The 19,169-nt window shown below is 44.2% G+C and overlaps 1 protein-coding gene across 2 annotated transcripts; it reads right to left on the reverse strand.

Annotated features, from left to right (window-relative positions):
* Nucleotides 1–11,363: 11,363 nt before the first annotated feature.
* On the reverse strand, nucleotides 11,364–12,603 carry LOC117209439. 2 transcript variants are annotated; one of them, XM_033451506.1, is made up of 3 exons: nucleotides 12,426–12,603; nucleotides 12,108–12,342; nucleotides 11,364–11,674 (listed from the first exon to the last, which is right to left on the reverse strand). In XM_033451506.1, the coding sequence occupies exons 1-3, from the start codon at nucleotides 12,509–12,511 to the stop codon at nucleotides 11,573–11,575; spliced, it is 423 nt and encodes a 140-aa protein (XP_033307397.1). In that variant the 5' UTR covers nucleotides 12,512–12,603; the 3' UTR covers nucleotides 11,364–11,572. The 2 variants fall into 2 exon arrangements, with proteins under 2 accessions (XP_033307397.1, XP_033307395.1); XM_033451504.1 differs by having other exon boundaries at nucleotides 12,108–12,360.
* Between the last annotated feature and the right edge of the window lie 6,566 nt (nucleotides 12,604–19,169).

Below are 19,169 nucleotides of genomic sequence, written 5' to 3' on the forward strand. Positions count from 1 at the left end.
TCGAGCGAGGAACATAGGTGGCACTCGATTAAAGTCGTTCTCAAGCGGCTTCGTGGCGATTGGATTAACAGGTGGATTGGGTTTCTAAATGGCTTCCTCCCACGGTTTGCTCGTGCCCTCTAAACGCGTGACGCGCGCTACTTCGTCGTTTCTTTTCATCTTCTTCTTTATCCTATTTCAAATTTGTACCTCATTCTTTTTACTCTTCGTTAGTGCCGCGCATCGAACGTACATATAACGAGATATATGGATCGACTCGTATACACAGCAGAGCGTGCAATTAACTGGCCATGGAAATTCGACGTGGCTATCGCGGTGAAAATGAAATGTAAATACGGATGTGTCGCATTACGCTATCGGCCCGTGTATAATTGCCCACGATCCGAGTTTGAAGTCAATGAAATTCGCTATCACGCGGCGACTCGATGACGCGCATGTATATTCAGGACCGTTTATGCAAAGTAACGCCAATAAATATGCAACGATGTAAATGTCAGATATTTGTACCGCGTTTATGGCCGTGCCACGACGCTAGTTACATACGTGCCGCACGTTCGTTATATTTCCGATTTAAAGAAACGATTATTTTCCGGCATACATATGTATCGGATTCGGGTTATCGACATCGATCTCTTTTCTTCGCTGATCTTTCGGACCTGTCGACGTTATTAAAACGTCGTTGAAACCTTCGTTCGTATTTGCTTTTCTCGTCCATGTTACTCGGTACGTGTCGGAAATGGCTATTTCTGTTGTTTTTTATCGTCAGTTCTTCCGTCAAGATCGAGTAGTTTGTTAAAAATTACATAGATTATTTCTGTTAGTTACTTGAATAACTTTTTAAATAATTGTTCCAAAACTTAAACATGCATGTACGTAATAAAAAATACAAAGAGGATGGACAATCGAATTTTCTTATGAAGTTAAAGTTGTATAAATTAATTACGCAGCGTGAAGTTCACGGAAAAAAGAAACGGATTTCTCGGCGAAGCGTTAGAGAAGAACCTTTTTTTATTTCAACTCGTCCCGATTCTCTAAACGCTGTTCGTCAAAGAGATCCGTGTTCTCGCAGACAGGCATCTACGCCACCGTGGACGTAATGGAAATTCAAATTTATTCCCACTGCCATTTGCGCGGGACGGTTCATTAGCACGGTCCGCAGCGAACAGCGTGTCTTTAACTACCTGAACCGGCCAAGCGGCGGCGATAATTTAATTATTACGTTAGATTTGCTAATTCGTCTTGAGAGGGTGGCACCGGTTCGCGGGACCGCTTTTTCTCGGGGGTGGTTTAAGTAATGAGCAGCAAGCTCCTCCTTTCGCCGATAGAATTCACTCTCCCAGTCTTCCAACGACTTGCCAGCATTCCTCCTGTTGCCTCTTTCATCGTACTTTCTTCGTTTCGCCTCGTCGACGCTTCTCTCTCCTGTTTCTCTCTTTTTACGCGAGGGATTAACAATCTCCGATCAGAAGGAATTGATTGCCGCTTCTTCTCACCTGACACGCCCACGTATATGTTTTTCTTCGTTTGCGCCGCGTTCCTCCATCTCCAAATCGAAACCATCAAATTAGCGAATCGTAAAGTTAAAATGGTATCGTCGTAATCGTCACTCAATGAATTCGAACGAGACACGTGTAAAATAAACTATGTATTACTGTAATATACCGGAGACGATATCCGTTCGATTTGTGGATATCTACGGTAGTTGATCTATTTGGTGCGTTCTATCAATTTGATCGAGCTACCCTTATCCCTACACCTCTATCACCATACGAGAATAAGCGATGTTGTCCGATTTTTACAGGAGAGCAATTTTAAAATTCACTATATCCACGCTCCTAAATTATTTGATTCGTAGCCAAATTTGCGATCGTCGCTTCACTTTCTCCATAATTTTAAAAATATCGCTTGTCGTAATAATAAAATATCGTGCGTCTTAGCCGTTATACCTTCCCACGACGGTAGCGCATTTCTTCAACCATATGTTTGGACCTTACATATTCTTTCTATTTCTAGCTATCTCGTATTGAAATATTTCCTTTTAGCTGTGACACGATATAAAAGTAAGAAAATCGACATCACCAAAAATCGAAACTTATCATCCTTTCCTGTGATCCTCGTAATCGTTCAATTTATAGATATGTAGCGGCACGCGAGCAGGACACTTCGAATCCTGTTGTTTTGCCTCGGAGTATCAAGACCATTAGGTTACAAGTATCGTAAGGATCAATGAACTCCGAGCAAAACAATGTCGCCGCTACATACAACCGTCAAACACAGTCGAGTTCAAATTTTCCGGCTGTCCCCCGATCAGTATAAATAAACAGACGCAATCAGGAGCGAGAGAGTTCATCGAACAGAGTCGAAGAGCATTAACGTATAAAGCAGTATCGCAGTGATCTACAAAGTTTCTCCGAGTATTTATCGGGTATTTATTTCGTGACTTATTTTTGTATCAGCGACTCACAATTCGTCTGTAATTTACTTATTTGAAAATATATTTAACGCATTGCGATTGCAATAATTCGCTTTCGTTATTTTCGTTCAACCAAATAGAGACTAATCCTGCACAGATACTTAACGTATCATTTGTCACGTTTTATCGATCGAATTAAGCTACCCTGAATACGTTATTCGTTGGTTTCTCGAGCGATTACGTGCGCGATTTTCCCCTCTGTCGAACGGTGAAATTGATCGAGTACTCGTATGTACGTTACACAGACGTATGTACGTACGCAGGTGTATGTAGGCGCGAACAAAGCTGAAACGCGATGATCAGGAGGTATCGGCACAGGTATATCGTAACAGCTCGATATAAACCGTGGCGCGGTTTCGAGCGTTCCGCGCGGAATATATATATCGTTATTTCATAATGGCCGCGGGTGGTGCGCTCGTCGCATATCATCAGGGCGAATTACGAAAGGAATTGGCCGACCTCGTGTGCCGCGGGAAGCAAACGTTCCGAAGCGATTGGTAACGACCTGGTTACCATTAGATTGGACGGCAGCCATGAGCCGCGAGGCGAAACGGAGGCCATTCTTGGCAAAAATTAATTATAACATAGACGGGCTGATTAATGACCGGATAAACATCGGCTTTCGGATCTCGGTTTCATGAATTATTCAGCCTGCATCCGACTTTGATAGTCCGTATGAGACGTTTAGAAACGGTAATTCGATGGCTTGTTACCGTAATTAGATAAACTTCTGATTGATAAGGGGTGATATTTTATCGATTGTCTTTTTTTATTTTGCGCGTGGATGAAACTGTATCTTTTCATGATTCGCGGTAGCAAAGTTTTATCGTTTTGGGAGATGTCGATTTATGCAACGAGGTATGAGAATCGAGAGCGTCGTTCCGATTTTTAGAAATTACATGTTTTCCAGGGAACATCTATACGAGTAATTTAGAAAACTGAAGATAACGTATTTGATAAAGTTGCAAAGATTTACCAATGTCGTTACTATTATCTCCGGCTAGCGCTTTCCCAACTACGGACATCACTTTTCCCGCGACACAATTTACAATACCGAATCAAAGCAAATTGCCGTGCGTACCGGTCGGCCAGTTCGCATGCGTACAGCTTACAAATGCCCGACGATGGCTCCCAATTACGTAAAGTTATGACATCTGTGACACAATCCTGTGCATGCGTGTATGGAACGCCCTCCTTCCGTGACGGTCGCCGACGTCCACTGACGCACCTCGATCGAAGCTCTGTTTAACTCTTTTTCCTCTTTAAAATTCCATTTTAACGCTCGCACACATCCCTTCCACTTTTTTTACTTTTTTTCTTTCAATCTCCTCCAATTTCGAGATTTTCTTCATTTTCCACTTTCTCCCTCTTTTTCATCTTCTTACTTTCCTCCATTCTTCGAGATTGTATCATCTTTGAGATTTTTATTTGTTGCAATGAAATTATTTTGTAAAAATTTCTTAGAACTTTATTTGGTTGTTTATTTTTTATTTATTATACATTTACATATTAGGACGCACTTCCTGCTTTGCATCTTTGTCTCATGAATCTTATTTGTTTTTTACGTTTTTACGTTTAGCGTTCTTCCCCCAAAGTAACGTGCTGCTTCACTAACTCGTTACAACACATCACGAATTTCGTTGCAAAATTTCATTCGTTGCAAAATCTCAATTATCGATATTTTTTCTCGGCTTTTTTTCTGGCATTTTTCGCAACTTCCCGAGTTTTCCAGGGCACAGCTAATTGCCACTGGCGACATTCGCTTTTTCTATTCGCGAATGCATCCGCGACCGCGTTGCATCGTCACCATTCGCACACTTATTTGCGTGTCATCTCGTTCGGCGTATCCTCGGTCAGACGTATTGTTCTATTGTGTCCTCCTCCGTTTCGAATCTTTCGCTTGTCTCTGGAGAATTTTTTCGAAATTCCGTAATTACAGTCATGGAGTTTTATTTCATGTAAATCGACGCAAAGAAAGACGCGTAAGTGGTTATTAAAATAGATACTGCTTAATAATCATTCGTGTCTGAGGAAATATTGTTGAAACAATTTTACTACACAAAAAGATACTACAAATCTTCTTTTAACCAATAGGTTAACAATTAAATATAATTATGGTCCTTTACTTAACTTTATTCCATTCTTTAGGTCATTTTATAGCAAATCGTATTTTTCTCTCGTTGGAAAATTTCATAGATACATACGTGAAAATGTGAAAGAATCGTTATTAATGTGTGTAATTTTTCGTTTCAATTGTATATCGAAGGTTTCCCTAAAACGTTAAAAATAGGAATTAAAAGGAAGAGAAAAAGGAGGAATTAAAACGAGCTCGAGACGCAAAGAACTCGCGTAGCAGGATTAAGACATTTTTTAATTATGTATACCGAATTGTATGAAATAATCAAACTATCGAGATTACGCACATCTACAGAGACATTCGACAGCGTCGGTGCTTCTTCTTACGGTGCAATTTCAGCAAATGAAAATTACATTAGAAATTGATTCTACGAAAGGAAATTTATAAGAAAGTACTAGACGTCTTTTTCGCTTCCCCGTAATAAGTTGAGTCTTCTCCTTTCAATTGAATTTCACGTGATGATCTCTAATGCTTAGAAGGCGTCTCGATGCTACAAAGTCGATTAGAAAATCTAAGAAAAGCCGAACAAACTTTGTTCCGCTCTGCTGCGTCGGAAAGATCGCGCGATGCCGCTCTGACAGGCGTTAAAATCACTGGAGAGCGTGACGTTCGAATGCACCAGATGCGCATCGCGTGCACTGGGCGTTCATGATTGCAAATTGCGGGAAACATTCGAAAGCATCCGGGGCTGTCGCAGGCCGATGTTCCCTGATTTTTCTTGCACGATGTCGAACCACTCACGCGGAAACTGCTGTTCTTACTTAATCGCCAATTAGCTGCAAGTGTAACTCCGAGGTATTTGCGGTCTTTCGGTGTTTCGATCGACGTAGACTGCCGTAACACGATCGCTTACAAAGTTGATTAAAAGTGACTGACGTGTTTGGTCAACTGACCTAGAAATTACATTATTTCTGCATTTAGGTATAAAATTTATTGGTCGTAGGTGTATATATACAGAGTCTCGTTAAAACATTTGAATACATACAACAATCTTTTTTTGTAAATACGTTACGTGTTACGTACGTTACAAACTTAGATAAGTTTGCAAAACTGAAATTATACATAAAATATGTACATAGCACTGTAGCTGTAAGCTTCGTTATTTAGTTGGGTCTTTCGTACTAATTATATATTTAAAAGGCGATTACTAAATATACGTTTGCTGTAAATGTTTGTAATTTCTACGTAGAATTTCAGATTGGTTTGCAATTTTACCAATACTTGGTATAACCAAGTCGTGTCTCGTTACGGCATTAATGAAGTTTAAAAAAAGTTTCGTATAATACGTATAAATCTTCAGGAAATATTCGTGCGTTGAGCGTTCAAATACTTTCCATTTCTTTGTTTTTTCCATTTTTCTTATAGCCTTAGTCAAACGTGGATATAATCGGATTATTTAATACATTTACAAGTATCGTATGACATAGATTTTCTATCGATCTGTTACATGGAATTCTATTGGGAAACATTGTCGCGTCGTTTAACTTTTCCTCTCAAGATCTGCTGCTCTAATTTCACATCAATCTTAAACTCGAGAATTAAACGTAGAACGCTCTCGCTAGTCTCCTCCAATTATGCGAATGCTATTCCTAATTTCCGTGTTCAAATTTCGCACGTTTCCCCTGCCACATCATCTCACCGTAGCCCCGTTTTCGAGTTATTAATCGCCACGCTGAGAGAAATCAACGTTACAGCGGCACAATCTCGCAACGGATCCCGCAACCGGCGTAATTGGATTCGAGCTTAATACATTTATAATGCAAAGTTATTAACCTAACTAACGTATGATCGCCGCAATTACGTGGTTGTGGGTTTTGCCGGCTTAACGAGCGATCTTGAGAAACCGTGTGCTGCCCTGACGAAAGCAGTCTAGTGGGCCGGTCGACGACGCCGACCGAAAGAGGGATCATCCGTTTCTTCCTTCGATCGAATCGCCTTTACGCTATTTTCCGCACGTTCAACGACCTATTTCTCTATCTCCGTTCGTGGAATGTCAGCTACTCGTTTCGTAAAACGCCCGCACGAGTCCTACCATTCGAATTATCAGAGAATATGCAGGATTGTTAGATAGTCAAATGCAATGGATGTCGAAGTTTAACTTGGGCCGATATATCTGTACGTATATTCGAGTATACGCTGGCTTACGAAAGTATTTCGGCACTTAGCGTAGATATCGTATGTATTACATAAAACATTTTGATTAAGAAAACTTAGAAAGATTTGCAGAGTCGACGTGATAAAACGTACACGTTTCGTTATTAAACGTGTGGTACACGTTACATTGTACTGTTGGTTAGGTTTCTAGAAAATCGTTAAAACGTAACAGCATCGTGCAAAATGTCAAGCAAGATTCGTACTGCGATAAAACATTATACGCATATCTCCGATCATTTTGACAATCATTTCGAGTTACCAATATCGTTTGTCGACTTCGAAGCTCGAGGCTCGGTTTCCTACGAATAATAAAAACACATAAAATCGTAATTCCAACGTGTTCGTTCGTTCGATCCGTTCGAACAATGAGACATGTTAAACGATGGAGATAAAAGAGAACCGATCGGTGAGAGGTAGACAAAGAATATGATTTCGTTTTCATATTCCGGGGGCGGGCGTGGCGACGAGCATGGCAATGAGCCTGGTCAGCCTTACGACCGGAAGCGAGGGAGGCACACGCGCATCCGGTGATGCGAGACGTCTACGCAAGATACGATCCTCTCCGCCTTCTTTCGCCGCGTGCGATCAAAGATTTCCCCTCAGATTCGAGCGGTTCGATCCGAACGATGACTCGCCGCGACGGTCTTACTCGTCGAGGGAATACGACGCGGTAAAAAGCGAAGGTAGAGCTCGTTTATCTTGTTTCATGGTCTCGAGCAAGCGTGAAAGTCATTTGCAGGTTCATCTTCCTTCGATGGTTGTTTCGTTGATCGCCGTGTGCGAACGTTTCGTAATCGTGAATACGGTGTTCTCGTAGCTATATGCGACGTGAATTCCGTCGCTCTTTGTGGAATTCGTGGCTGATACGGAATTAAGATGCTTCGGAGTTGATATACGAGCCTCTCGAAAACCAAACCCATTTTTTGTAGCTTTTCGCTTTCGTTATCTGGATACACGATTATCCAATTTTCGTAGAAACAAATGATTTATCGACGTTAGTTTATTCGCTGCTGGAAGCTGACACGAACAATTGTAAATTTCACGAGATAATAGTTGTAACATCATAATTCCCACCAACTTTTTTATCCGTGGTGGATACCGAGCGATTCGTGCTACTCTTGTGATATCTAAGAATGGATCAAATTCGTTCTATTTCCTAATTGCAAATACGCGATAGTACGACCACTGCGAGAGGGTCAAAGATGCTCGATCGGCAGCGAAATTTACCTCTATTAAAATACATCGCATATTAAAATTCGCTTGGATTATTTTCTTTTTGTTAAAAGTTTTCTTCTAACTTGCAAGCTTTCCTTAAATCGCTTTAAGCGATTATAGGTATGTTAAAATATTCTTACTCAAAATTCTTACTCGAGCACGGAACTCGGAAATTCCTCAAACTTTCCTCGCAAAATTGCAACAAAGTTTACCATCGATTAGGCAAGGCTATTCCCTGGGAACGAAGAGACACGGTTGCAAGAATACCTTGCTAAACTTTTCTAATCAAAGTTCAAGCAACGGATGCACGTATCAAACGGGTTGCAACACGCGTCCTACAGTCGTTTCCCGACGGTGCAATTGTTATATTGTAGCAATAAGAATTGCATCGTTGTATCGCGGCACGCGATCGAAGTGGTCCCCTATTGGTGAGCCTAATTGCAAGAACCACGGTATTTTCTCCGTCGCTTACATAACGAAATCGACTCTGCCGCTGCATCCGGATCTCTTTCCACGTCGAACCGATGTGAATCACCCCCTCACGCGAGATCGATCCGTGCTTCGCTCTCTTCTCGATCGGACCTTCGTTTAATTTCGAATTTGCACAAAATTTAGAGTTTATAGGATCTTAGTTACGGAATTCGAGAGAATTTCAAACTTTTTAGAAATATCAGGAAGTTCGTAGCCTTTTCTCCTCCTTGCATTTTCATGCGAATGTCCCGATCAATTTCAAAATACAAGACGGGAGATTTTCTTCTTCGCTCAATTTCTAACGATACAACCTAATCTGCTCGATTTTTCAAACAACGATATTTCCGTCTCTCCAAGGTTTATTAAGAATCGATTCGTATACAAATATATGCGTCCAATGAAACCTGTCCTTTTCCAAATATTATTCGCGCGAGAATCACCGCTCGAAAGGTCCGAAAGGCTAGTTCGAAAAGTCTGCCCTGCGAGCCCATCGGCATTAACAGTCGGTTCGTGGTGTCTGGAGAGGACCGCAGCTACCGCGTACGCATAAGATGCAAATGGTGCCACGTACGAGCTACCAAGACGATTTGCACCGCGAGGTTCGGCATTAGGGGACACGATAACGCAGTGACACTCTTTGAGACCCGCAACGATTTATCTGGGGGTTGTCGCGCGTCCATGCGACCGGGCATCGTGCATCACTCGCCGCTGAGGGACGCGTTGCAAGCGGATGCGCGACGGGGAGCACGGTTTCGAGTGATAGATCTCCTGGCCGAGGTGAAATATACCTACTTGGTGTAGCGTGTGCTTGGCACGCAGCGGATTATTCGCGAACCCTGGGAAGCATCCGTCACACGGGACCTGGAGTGAATTTCCTCACGACGACCTTTCGGGGAAACCGCAGAAATTTGTCGTAATTTCGTTCAGAGACGTTGCTTTATTTTTTAAACGTCTAATAGCGTAACTGTTTAGAACGGATATCTTTCAGTTCGATCGAAATTTAAGATACGCAGGACGTGCGAGGAATTTCGTAGTATTCAAAGGAGAAGTCGAAGAGAATTTACTTCTGGTGCAGTTTGTGGTACAGTTTGACGAATATTTTTTAATTTGATCAAGATTTGGAAATTTGCGAGACAAGTTAAATTTGTTGGCAACGAGTTACTTTGAAATCGTCGAAGAATCGTATACGTGTGATCGAATCGTTATTCAAACTCTTTAAACGAAGCGTATAAACTTTGACGTAGACGAAATGGTATATATCGTAGCAACACGTGAAATTTCTCGATTCTCAGGAGCAACGCGAGTCGGTAGCACTCGCCGTTAAACCTTAACGATACGATAAAAGATGAAAGGTTTTTGGCACAATAGAATACATAATAAACACGAGAAAGAAGTCACCATTGGTGCGTCCTATTTGGCGAAAACACTCAAGACACAATCGGTTCCCTTCCGAAACTTCGTCCAACATGCTAATTGTTCGAAACAGCAACAGCTCACAAAACCTTACACAAATTCGCGGCAAAGAAAAGATGGTTTTGCCGGGGTCCGTCTCGACGAGAAGCGAAGGGGACTGTCGGCAATATATTTTCAACGCGGCCCGGAGAGTGAATATTTAAATTCGAGTATCGTTATGCGCTTCGTGGCGCCAGCCTCTCTAAACGGTGCTGGTGTTGTCTCGACGAGCGAGCAGTCTCTCACTCCGGAGAAAAAACAAAGGGTTCCCCGTGGCCACTCCACCTGTCACGCAGTCGAAAACGCAAGACCAGTGGCAGTGTCGCGTAACGATTCCTCGCCTCCGGTCTGCGCGTTCCTCTTTCCCTTTTTTCTCTCTTTTTCACCTCTTTCTCATTTTTCTTCTCTTTCTCGTTTCTTTGTTTTTTTTTTTTCGTCTCCTTTCGTTTTCTCGTCGCCGGTTGCCCACGTTCGACCGTTTTCTCGGCGCATTCAGCGGAAATATTAAAATGCCCCGACGAGTCGTGCGCACGACAATAAGTTCTGTCGGCGCTCCGGACGTGCCCTGGATACCGGGCGTTCGCTCTTAAACTACCATCCGCGTATACCGTTTCCCTCTTCGTTCGTTCCTCGCGCCTCCAGAGGGGGCCATCTCGCTCGACCATAATTCGTCGGGGTGTCCCCGGGGATTGAAATGCACGCGGTGCACATCCTGTCCGGGAAAATTCAAATGAGCCTTGGTATGCTCGAACTCTGTCCGCCCGCAACCGCTACGAAACCCTCCGAGAGAGATTTGGAAATCCGCTCGACCGCTTCTGACGGATGGATTGCGAGACACGCTCCGGGACCACGAAAAGAGATCCGAGTGATAAATATCCGTGCACGATGAGCAACAGGTTTTTTCGTGGGGAGGAACGTGGGACAGTTGGCTTGTGGAAACGTAGCGAAAGTCGGATTGCAGGAGTGGGGAGGGTTCGTTATTGATATTCCAGGGTGGAGTTTCGAAATGGTGTGGGAAACGGAAGTCCATCAGGCAGAGGATTCGATGGTTAACCTCTTTGTATTCGCCACGGAAATATTTCCCGATATAATTTTGCTCGTACGTTATTAACGACGTTACCAACCACGTAGATAGTTTACGTGGCTGTTTCTAATATCTAAAACGTGGGGTGTTGGCTCGCGTAAAATAAAAATTAATAATTCGCGATGTCTTAAACGATCGATCGAAACGCGAGACGATTGAAATATTTCGTGCTTCGACGAATAAATATGCGATTTCGTTCAAGAGGATTTATTGATTTATGATCGTTGCAACGTTTACATCTTTAAATAACGAAATGTTTGAAGGAAAAGAAAACGAACGAGCGTTCAAATACACTCGCGTGTCAGCTTCGGTGTCATGTTCGGTGCGTGCGCGCTCGTTGGCGCCTTTTGAGCGCGCACGCACCGAACCGACCCACCTGCGAAGCAAACTATGGTTTTATCAGCTTCTTCGGTTCAAGTCGTCCGATAACCTCGATGTCTACGACAGAACAGCAAACATTCGAACTTTCTTATCTTCTTTACCGTCGATTGACAAAGATCATTTGCGAATTCCCCCCTTAATCCACATTGGCCTTGGTCAAACGACAGTTCTTCGATGGATTCTTAGCGCATCGCAAATCGGTGCATCAGGCTAACCATTTGATTCCGACGTCGCTCGTTAAGTAAAGCAACGAATCTAGAATGTTCGACGAAGTTAGCGGATCAATGGATTCTGTCGACTTGGAACCCTGACGAAGAAATAAAATTTTCGAGTTTGTTTCTTTATTTCGAGCATTTCTAATTGAGGAGTCGAGATGACAAACGTGGTGTGCCCGAGAAGCTTGGAATCTCGATAGCCATATATTTCTGTTCATTTTGAAAGCTAGAGATTTTTAATATTTTTGACACAATTTTTACATCATTTAGCACTGAACGCTATTTCGAATTTGCAAGGTTTATCAATTCAGAGAGAGAGAACAAACGGAAAGAAATACGCGATGTGTAGCCTTTTTGGTATATCGTACTTTCGTGTTTTATTACGCTTTATCTTACAATAGCCAGAAAAGTTAAAATAAATTATTCCAGCCCTTATCCTTTTTTCTCTGTACCTCATTTACCACTCCAACCCCTCAATTTTCTTCATTGTTAATAAAGGAAAGTTAAATACGACATCAGACTCACCGGTATGCTCGTCCGAATATCGTTAACGATTCGCCGAGCCCGTTCAGCGAAGTTCTGCACGCAATGAACCAACGAATCTGCTTCTTCGAGGTTTACCGGTTTCTTCCGATTAACTTCCACGTAGTTAAGCTCTTTACTCGGGTTAGTTACCGTCTTCAAGTTCGCTTCGTTCAATTTCCTGTGCACTGTCGTCGGAGTTTGAAACGACACGCCTTTCGTTAATGCTTGGTCGGTTCTGTACATGCGGCGAAATCTTATTAAAAAGTATATTTTTAATCAAAGATATTCGTCCGTTTAACATTTCCTTGTAATTCATACCTATTATTTTGCACATGTTGTCGTACGCAAACTGCCGCTAAGAGACAAAGTGCGTACATGGGATTCTTGATGTAGTGAAGAGGCATAATAGAGATCGCCTTACTATTTTCGATTTCGCTGGTAGAATCTACCGCGACCAAAGAATTTTGATAATTTACTTAGAATTTCGCGAAAGACTTCGCGTGGCCGGAACGTTGCCGTGCTGTTGGTTTGTTTGAAAAACGATTGCAACTCGCCTATCGATCGTTTTCTTTTTTAAGCTATTACGATTGCCGCTCGAAAACGGTTCAGCGCCTTCTTGCTCTAGTTTCACCTTCCAAACAAAATAAATCTTCGGCAAGATTTTCTCGTTATTTTCGCACAGAATTGCGTCTATATTTGCGTATGCACATCTAATCTAGCACAGCTTTCGCGAAGCGTGCGAAAAACGTTCGACGTTTCGAAAGAACCGTGAACGATATTAAAACGATCGTTCGCGGAGGATTCGCGCTAATGACAAGCTGGAACAAACGGCACGTAACGAGGATTAGCGCGATTTTTAACGAGTTTCGAGATTACCGTGGCTTCGACCGTGGGGCGCAATTACGCATGACTACGTAAACGTTCGATTACTTGGTTTCACGTCGGCTCGACGCGGCCTTTTCGCGCCTTTCACTTTCCCGCGCTTCAAACAGAAGTCGCAAGTTTAACTGCTTTTTTTCTGCTCGTCATCAGGACGAACGACATTAACCTTAATTCCGATAATAATACGCGTAGACGTTTTAATTGTCGCATCTGCTGAAGCGTGAACAGGGAAGTGTATAAGGCATTTCCAGCGCTATATAAAATAAAACTAGAACTAGATATACAGTCAGCCACAAAAATAGCCGTATTCTTTGTAAGAAGCCATTTTTGTCAATGTAGAAGCTACAGGGTTTCACATCGCAGTCGTTGTACGATACAAAAGAGCGACGTAACGCAACATAGCTCGACGAAGTATTATTAAAAAACCGACTCAGTTTTCCACGCATTACATCGTACTGTGTGTTTTTTTTTCTCTGTTTTACAATTTTTTCATTCGCTTTAGACAAAACGCGTTGACGATCTCAAATTTTCGATAGATGTGCGCTGTGCTCTTTCGCACCCTAATCTCAAGCACCTCTGGCGCTTGAATCTTAGTCGATTTAGGAATCGATCGACCAAGCTGAATCCGTGCGATTGTCCAAAATTCTCGGACGCGTAAAATGTAACAAAGAATATGAGTACGAGGATATGCGTGGAAGAGAAGGTATTTATCTAACTCCGTGCTCCATTTAAAGTTTAAGGGAACGCTCTCTCTCGAGATTCACGGAGCGCTCGTATTATCCGCGGAAATTGGTTCTAGCGAACGCGAGGTCAGGAAAGACCTCGCCGACGCGAGGATCGCGTGCAGGACCGACCACTCATCCACACTCGAGTATTAAACATAAGTGCCACTTACCTATGCCTGATCCTCACGAGCTACGGTCATCTTCGTCCCCTCACCCCTAGCTCTAAAGTTTCGCCGTTTCTGATCCCTTGGCCTGCCCTTGTTGTTGCCGGCACTGGCAACGTTTCTCGCGATCCATCCCGTCTCACCTCGTGGCGATTCCCGTGAAAAACGGAGTCGTGGGGCAACCCGCCGTCGGCTGATTCACCTTCCGTACCCCGCAGAATATACACGCACGCGGAACGGTATCTTGGCTAACCCCTAGACCTTTGCTCCTCTCACGGTCTCTAGCGTTTTTCCTTCGAAGGTGGTCGAATATTTTGGGTCGCGTGAAGTTATTCGGATCTTTCTGATTTTTCGCTCGTTACAGCTATTACCGCAGTCGAATTACACGTTACACGTGGTCCGTAGAAATTGGAAATCGTATACTTATGTAGTGTGAGATATAACGACCAACTCTTAATTTCTATTTAAACGCGTTATACTCTAAGAATTTACTATCAACGGTGTTTCGTTTACATATAGAAATACTGCAAATATTGGAAATTCGTATGCAGATATAATTTATCAAATAGATCGACTCCTTACTAAAAATTTCCTAGCGCAACCATGACCGAGTCGTGAATTTCTCACGTGCCCTTTCACTTTTATCGATTCCGTCGCTTCACCCCTGAAACATACCAAATGCGTTATACAAAATACCAGGTATATCGATCAATTTTACCACGTCGCTCTATCCCGTCTCCGTAAATTAATAAGTTATTAGGCCAGCTATCTCTCGAGCGTTATCCCGAAGCGATCTTTCTGTGGAATCTCGCGCGAGTTTCCATTCCATCGTCCTCGCCTCCGTCGTAGAATAAGCAGCAGCTTCTGGCGTGCACGAGCTCGGCGGCGAGAGAGCCGCTCGTCGTTCCGAAAGCGTCGGCCTGGTCTCGGGCGAGCTGGTGGCGCGAGATCGTGAGAAGTACTCCAGATCAGCGAGCAGGATCTACCAGGTACATATCGCGAGGCTGTTAGAGTCAGATCGCTAACAAAGTGAGGATCAAATAATAACACGTTAGGATCGCGGAGCCCGAAGATAGATGGCGCTCGGTGTGAGTGAATAATTTGATAATGGCGGCGGCGGGAGCGACGCCGACGTAGCGCTTCGTAGTTTTCGCCCCCGCCGCCTCCTTCTAGGATCGTGGACGAGAAGAAGAGCCGGTCGAAGAGGGAAGATGATCTCCGATCGTTGCTCGAGATCTAGCACTCGTTGCCTCTCTCCCTTTTCCTTTCTCGTCACACCGTATTCTCTTCTTCCTTCTCGTTGCTTCGACACCGTCTTATTTTCTGCTTGCGTCTCGCTCTATCGTTTCGCCCCCTCGTATTCCCCCATCCTTCCTCCACTCGACTGTTACTCTCGATCTTGAAAGATCATGCCGCGAGATCACGGGGCTATTCGTGATATACCCGAGCCGCGGACGGGTTATGCGCGTACCACGAGATCGCCTCTTGCTCGCCCCGTGTAAAGGGATATTCCGGTGTTTTCGAAATTTTTGCAGACGGCCTTAATGGCGGATGATTGTGTGCCAAAGGTAACCCCAGGTGAAAATGAGCCATCCGACCGCGCTCAATCCTCGTCGTGGTTTGGTCGAACAGGCCTAACCCTTGTAGCAAGCGAGATCCGAAGGATCGAACGGTAACCGTCCATCGTACCCGTGTTTTCGTTCTCCCTCGCCGGCCTCCCTCGCTCTCCCCTTTAGAGACGGTGCGATCACGACGCGCGTGCAATTTTGTAGCACTTTAGAGCGCAATAACCGTCTCTAAGGCGGCACCGAACGCGCTCGAGATACGCCTTGCAATCACGAAATCGAATTTCGAAGTTCGCCAGGGACGATATTTCTGCGAAGCTCCTGCATTCCCACGCCGAAGCTTCGCTAATCGTGGTTATTCTCCATTCGATTGTTATTAATCCTTCGGTCCTCGAGTATGGATATTAGGCAGCATCGGGCGAGAAACGATCGAGATACGAGAAGCTTCTTGTCGTTTATCCCTATATGTATCGTATAATAAAGTACTTTATTACTCGCAACCATACAAACGTTGGCTCGAGTTAAAAACTTTTTCTTCCGACTCTTTACGATCTCTTTATGTTTTTACTCGTTGTCACGCCTTAAGTATATGCCATAATGTATTTCCGTAAATATTTAGATCAATAACATCTATTACATTCTATTATATAAGCAAGCCTCTCCAATTTCCTGTATCGTCTCGTTCTTCATCGTGCAATTTCGATAAAAGCGTCGATTCGTATTTCCGATATCTAAAATCAAACACCAGCGAACGAGTTAGCAGAAAGGTAGAGCATGTCGTGAATGTACGAGATCGTGAAAAACGATGGCGCAATTATTCGAAATCGTAGCGATTCCCGCGGCGCGCACCGTGCGCATCGCTCGATTTTCCGCAGCGGAGCGCGTAATTTAAGCCGGTCGCGCGTACCGGCCATGCGAAGCGGCGCACAATTACTCGTATTTATACCGGCCAGCCGGCTCTAATTGCCTTGTGTAATTCTCATAATCGTAAATACACGCGTCAAAAGGTGTTGAAACCGCAGCACGCCTCGGGGAGGCCGGCGCGATAAATAAATCACGGGGCAAACGCGAGATACGTAATCTAATTCCGCGATACGGGTAGCGAGAGGCTCGAGCCGACCCGCGAGCCTTCTCGTTTTAACGGAGACGAATAGTTTTACGCAGGATGACGTTGAACCTAACGTTTCAGGGATCAAGGTGATCCTTACCGGGCTTTTGCTTCGAAACGGCGTCACACGGACGACGGTTGCCTCCGTTTTCGCCTCGTCTCACGATCCGAACGCCTGATTTCGCGTTAACGTGCTCGCGGCCGAGATTATTTCGCGAAGTCACGTTGACTCTCGATGCTCGTTCCACGATAATGAGTCTTTTCGTCTCGCTTCCTCCCGTTTCCACGCGCTTCTTCTTCCTTGCGCGCCACCGGTGAATCATAGATGCCACGGCGAAACGCGTGGACGTTCGATCTCCGTCGTTGGTGCGGATTTTTCGCCGAGCGTCTGTGGGAAACTATTCAAAATAGCCGACGCTCGATCGAGAGCATCTCGTGTTCGCGTTCGTATTTGTGTGCTCATTGTTGTTGCACAGGGGTGGGAGGTCGCGATTTTGTAAGATCGCACACCTCCGTAAATTCCCCGAAGATGACTTTCGTGAAGGAGAGAGAGGACGATGGGACCGAACGAATGGGATTTCTCAACCGCGGTCATGCGAGAGGCGTTCCGTCTCGGAGAACGATTTGTTCTCTTGCTTCCGGCACTGCTCGCGACTGTCGCTAATAAGGAACAAGTTGCAACTGCCGTGGGTATAGCGAGGATACGGAGTGCGGCTCGATTCGATGTTCTCGTTTCGTTCTACGGGAATAATCCTTGGAATACGTTTAAGGGAACGTTCCGTATGCGAGAAAATAATATCCAGTCTGTGAAATTAACGTTTTAGTCTTGTTTATTATCGGACATTCGAATATTGAACTTTACATTAACTTTAGAAGCATGAGAGAATACGAGTGTGGTAAGTTTCCTTTACGCAACAAATTTTCCTACCTGACGAAGGTTGCCGTTATTGGCAATATCGTATTCACATACACATATGCTTGCAATATGCAAAGATACAGGAAATTCTCGAAACGTCTTTTCGCTACGATACATGCTCAGAAGGTGAAACGAATCACTTAGGTTCCGTTTCTTGAATCGCATCCGTAAAAATATGAATTTCGCGTGAAAAAAGATTCTTCTATCCGTGAAAATAACGAAAAGGTTTTTTCGCGACACGATTGCGACACTGCGACAGGCACACCGAAATTCCCCTAGGTCGAACATTGTCATTCAAGATCGCGGGCAAAGGACGGTCGCGCGAGTCGTCCGGCTAATTTCCATTAACCAAGTTTCACCGAACGGGAATCGCGTTCCATTCTAATCGATACCCGGCGCGAGGGGCCCCGGGCAAAAGGCACGCTTAATTCTAAAACGTTTCTAACGATCTCTCTGCTTGATATTCCTGCGACGAGCGCGAAATGGTGGCTCGGAGTGGCGAGTGTCCGGTCACTTGTCGAATTTGATCACGTAGCGTTTTAACGCTTTACATTGAACGCAGCGCGTGCTCTGTGTAGAACGTCGACGCGGTTACGAGCCGATACACGCCGATTTCTGTGTGCAAAGAGCACTATCGTGCGCGCGCGCGTAAGCGAGCGATCGCACAAACGCTCGTGCGTACGCATAGAGACGAGACACGAGTGTCGAGTTGTAAAACAAAGTAGTTTCCAGGGGACGCGGACGTTCCAGCTCTCGTTGGAATTTATAGAAGACACACGTCGAGGACGATCCGTGAACGCAACCTTTCGGCGCCGCTGTCCGATTCGCTTCGGGGAGTGTTTATTGACGCGTTTGATAGTCAGGTGAATCATACTTGATCGAGTTCGGGTCCGATGGAATATCGTATTCCGTGGCCGCGCGTCTGCGTTGCGTATTGTTCCTCTGATTCATTGGCGATAAAAGTTTCGTGGTGGTGGGTCTCGTTTCTGGGAGAAGGAAATTAACAAAAGGAGATAAATCAGGCGCGACGTTAACCGATAGTATTGTTTTCTGCCATTTCGTTCGGGAATCTTGGAGAAAGTACGGGAAAACTTCATTTATAGAAACGATGTATCGGTTACCGCTCGATCGAACGAATTCTCGCACGGTCTCGCGTTATAATCGATTAACTGATAATATCAACGAATTAAGCGAGCGACAAGTTGCAGGTTGTAGAACGTGATAGCACATTTTTTAATTTTACGTCGAAACGATCGTCTTGTACATCTCGCTTGTTCTATCGTCAAACTTGACGCTATTTATACGAGAGAATTAATTAACGACGATAGCAAGAAATTTTACAAGAGTAAAATCGCTATCACGGGTGATACTTTTTACGAACATAAAACAAGATAACATCGTTGAAAATTTACAGTTGTTGTGGAAGAAAATATTGAAGGAAAAAGTATGGGAAAAGTACGCCAGGCAGAGGAACGCTAATACGGCCGACTACGTTCGATCGTTGCGACGAATACGCGTAAGTATGAACCGTGGCCGAAGCCTACGAGTATCACTTGTAAATTAGAAGTTACACGGGTTAGACCCAGAATCTGTGTTGCACAACGTCGGCAGAAGCGACGAGCTCTAACGAGCGACTGTTGTCAAACGTTGTCGTGCCGGTGGTTGTCTCTGCCCGTACGAACGATATGCAAATCGGCCGCGA

This window comes from Bombus bifarius, unplaced genomic scaffold (assembly GCF_011952205.1).
Source record: "Bombus bifarius isolate JDL3187 unplaced genomic scaffold, Bbif_JDL3187 scf7180000008176, whole genome shotgun sequence".
NCBI classification, from domain to species: Eukaryota; Metazoa; Arthropoda; class Insecta; order Hymenoptera; family Apidae; genus Bombus; species Bombus bifarius.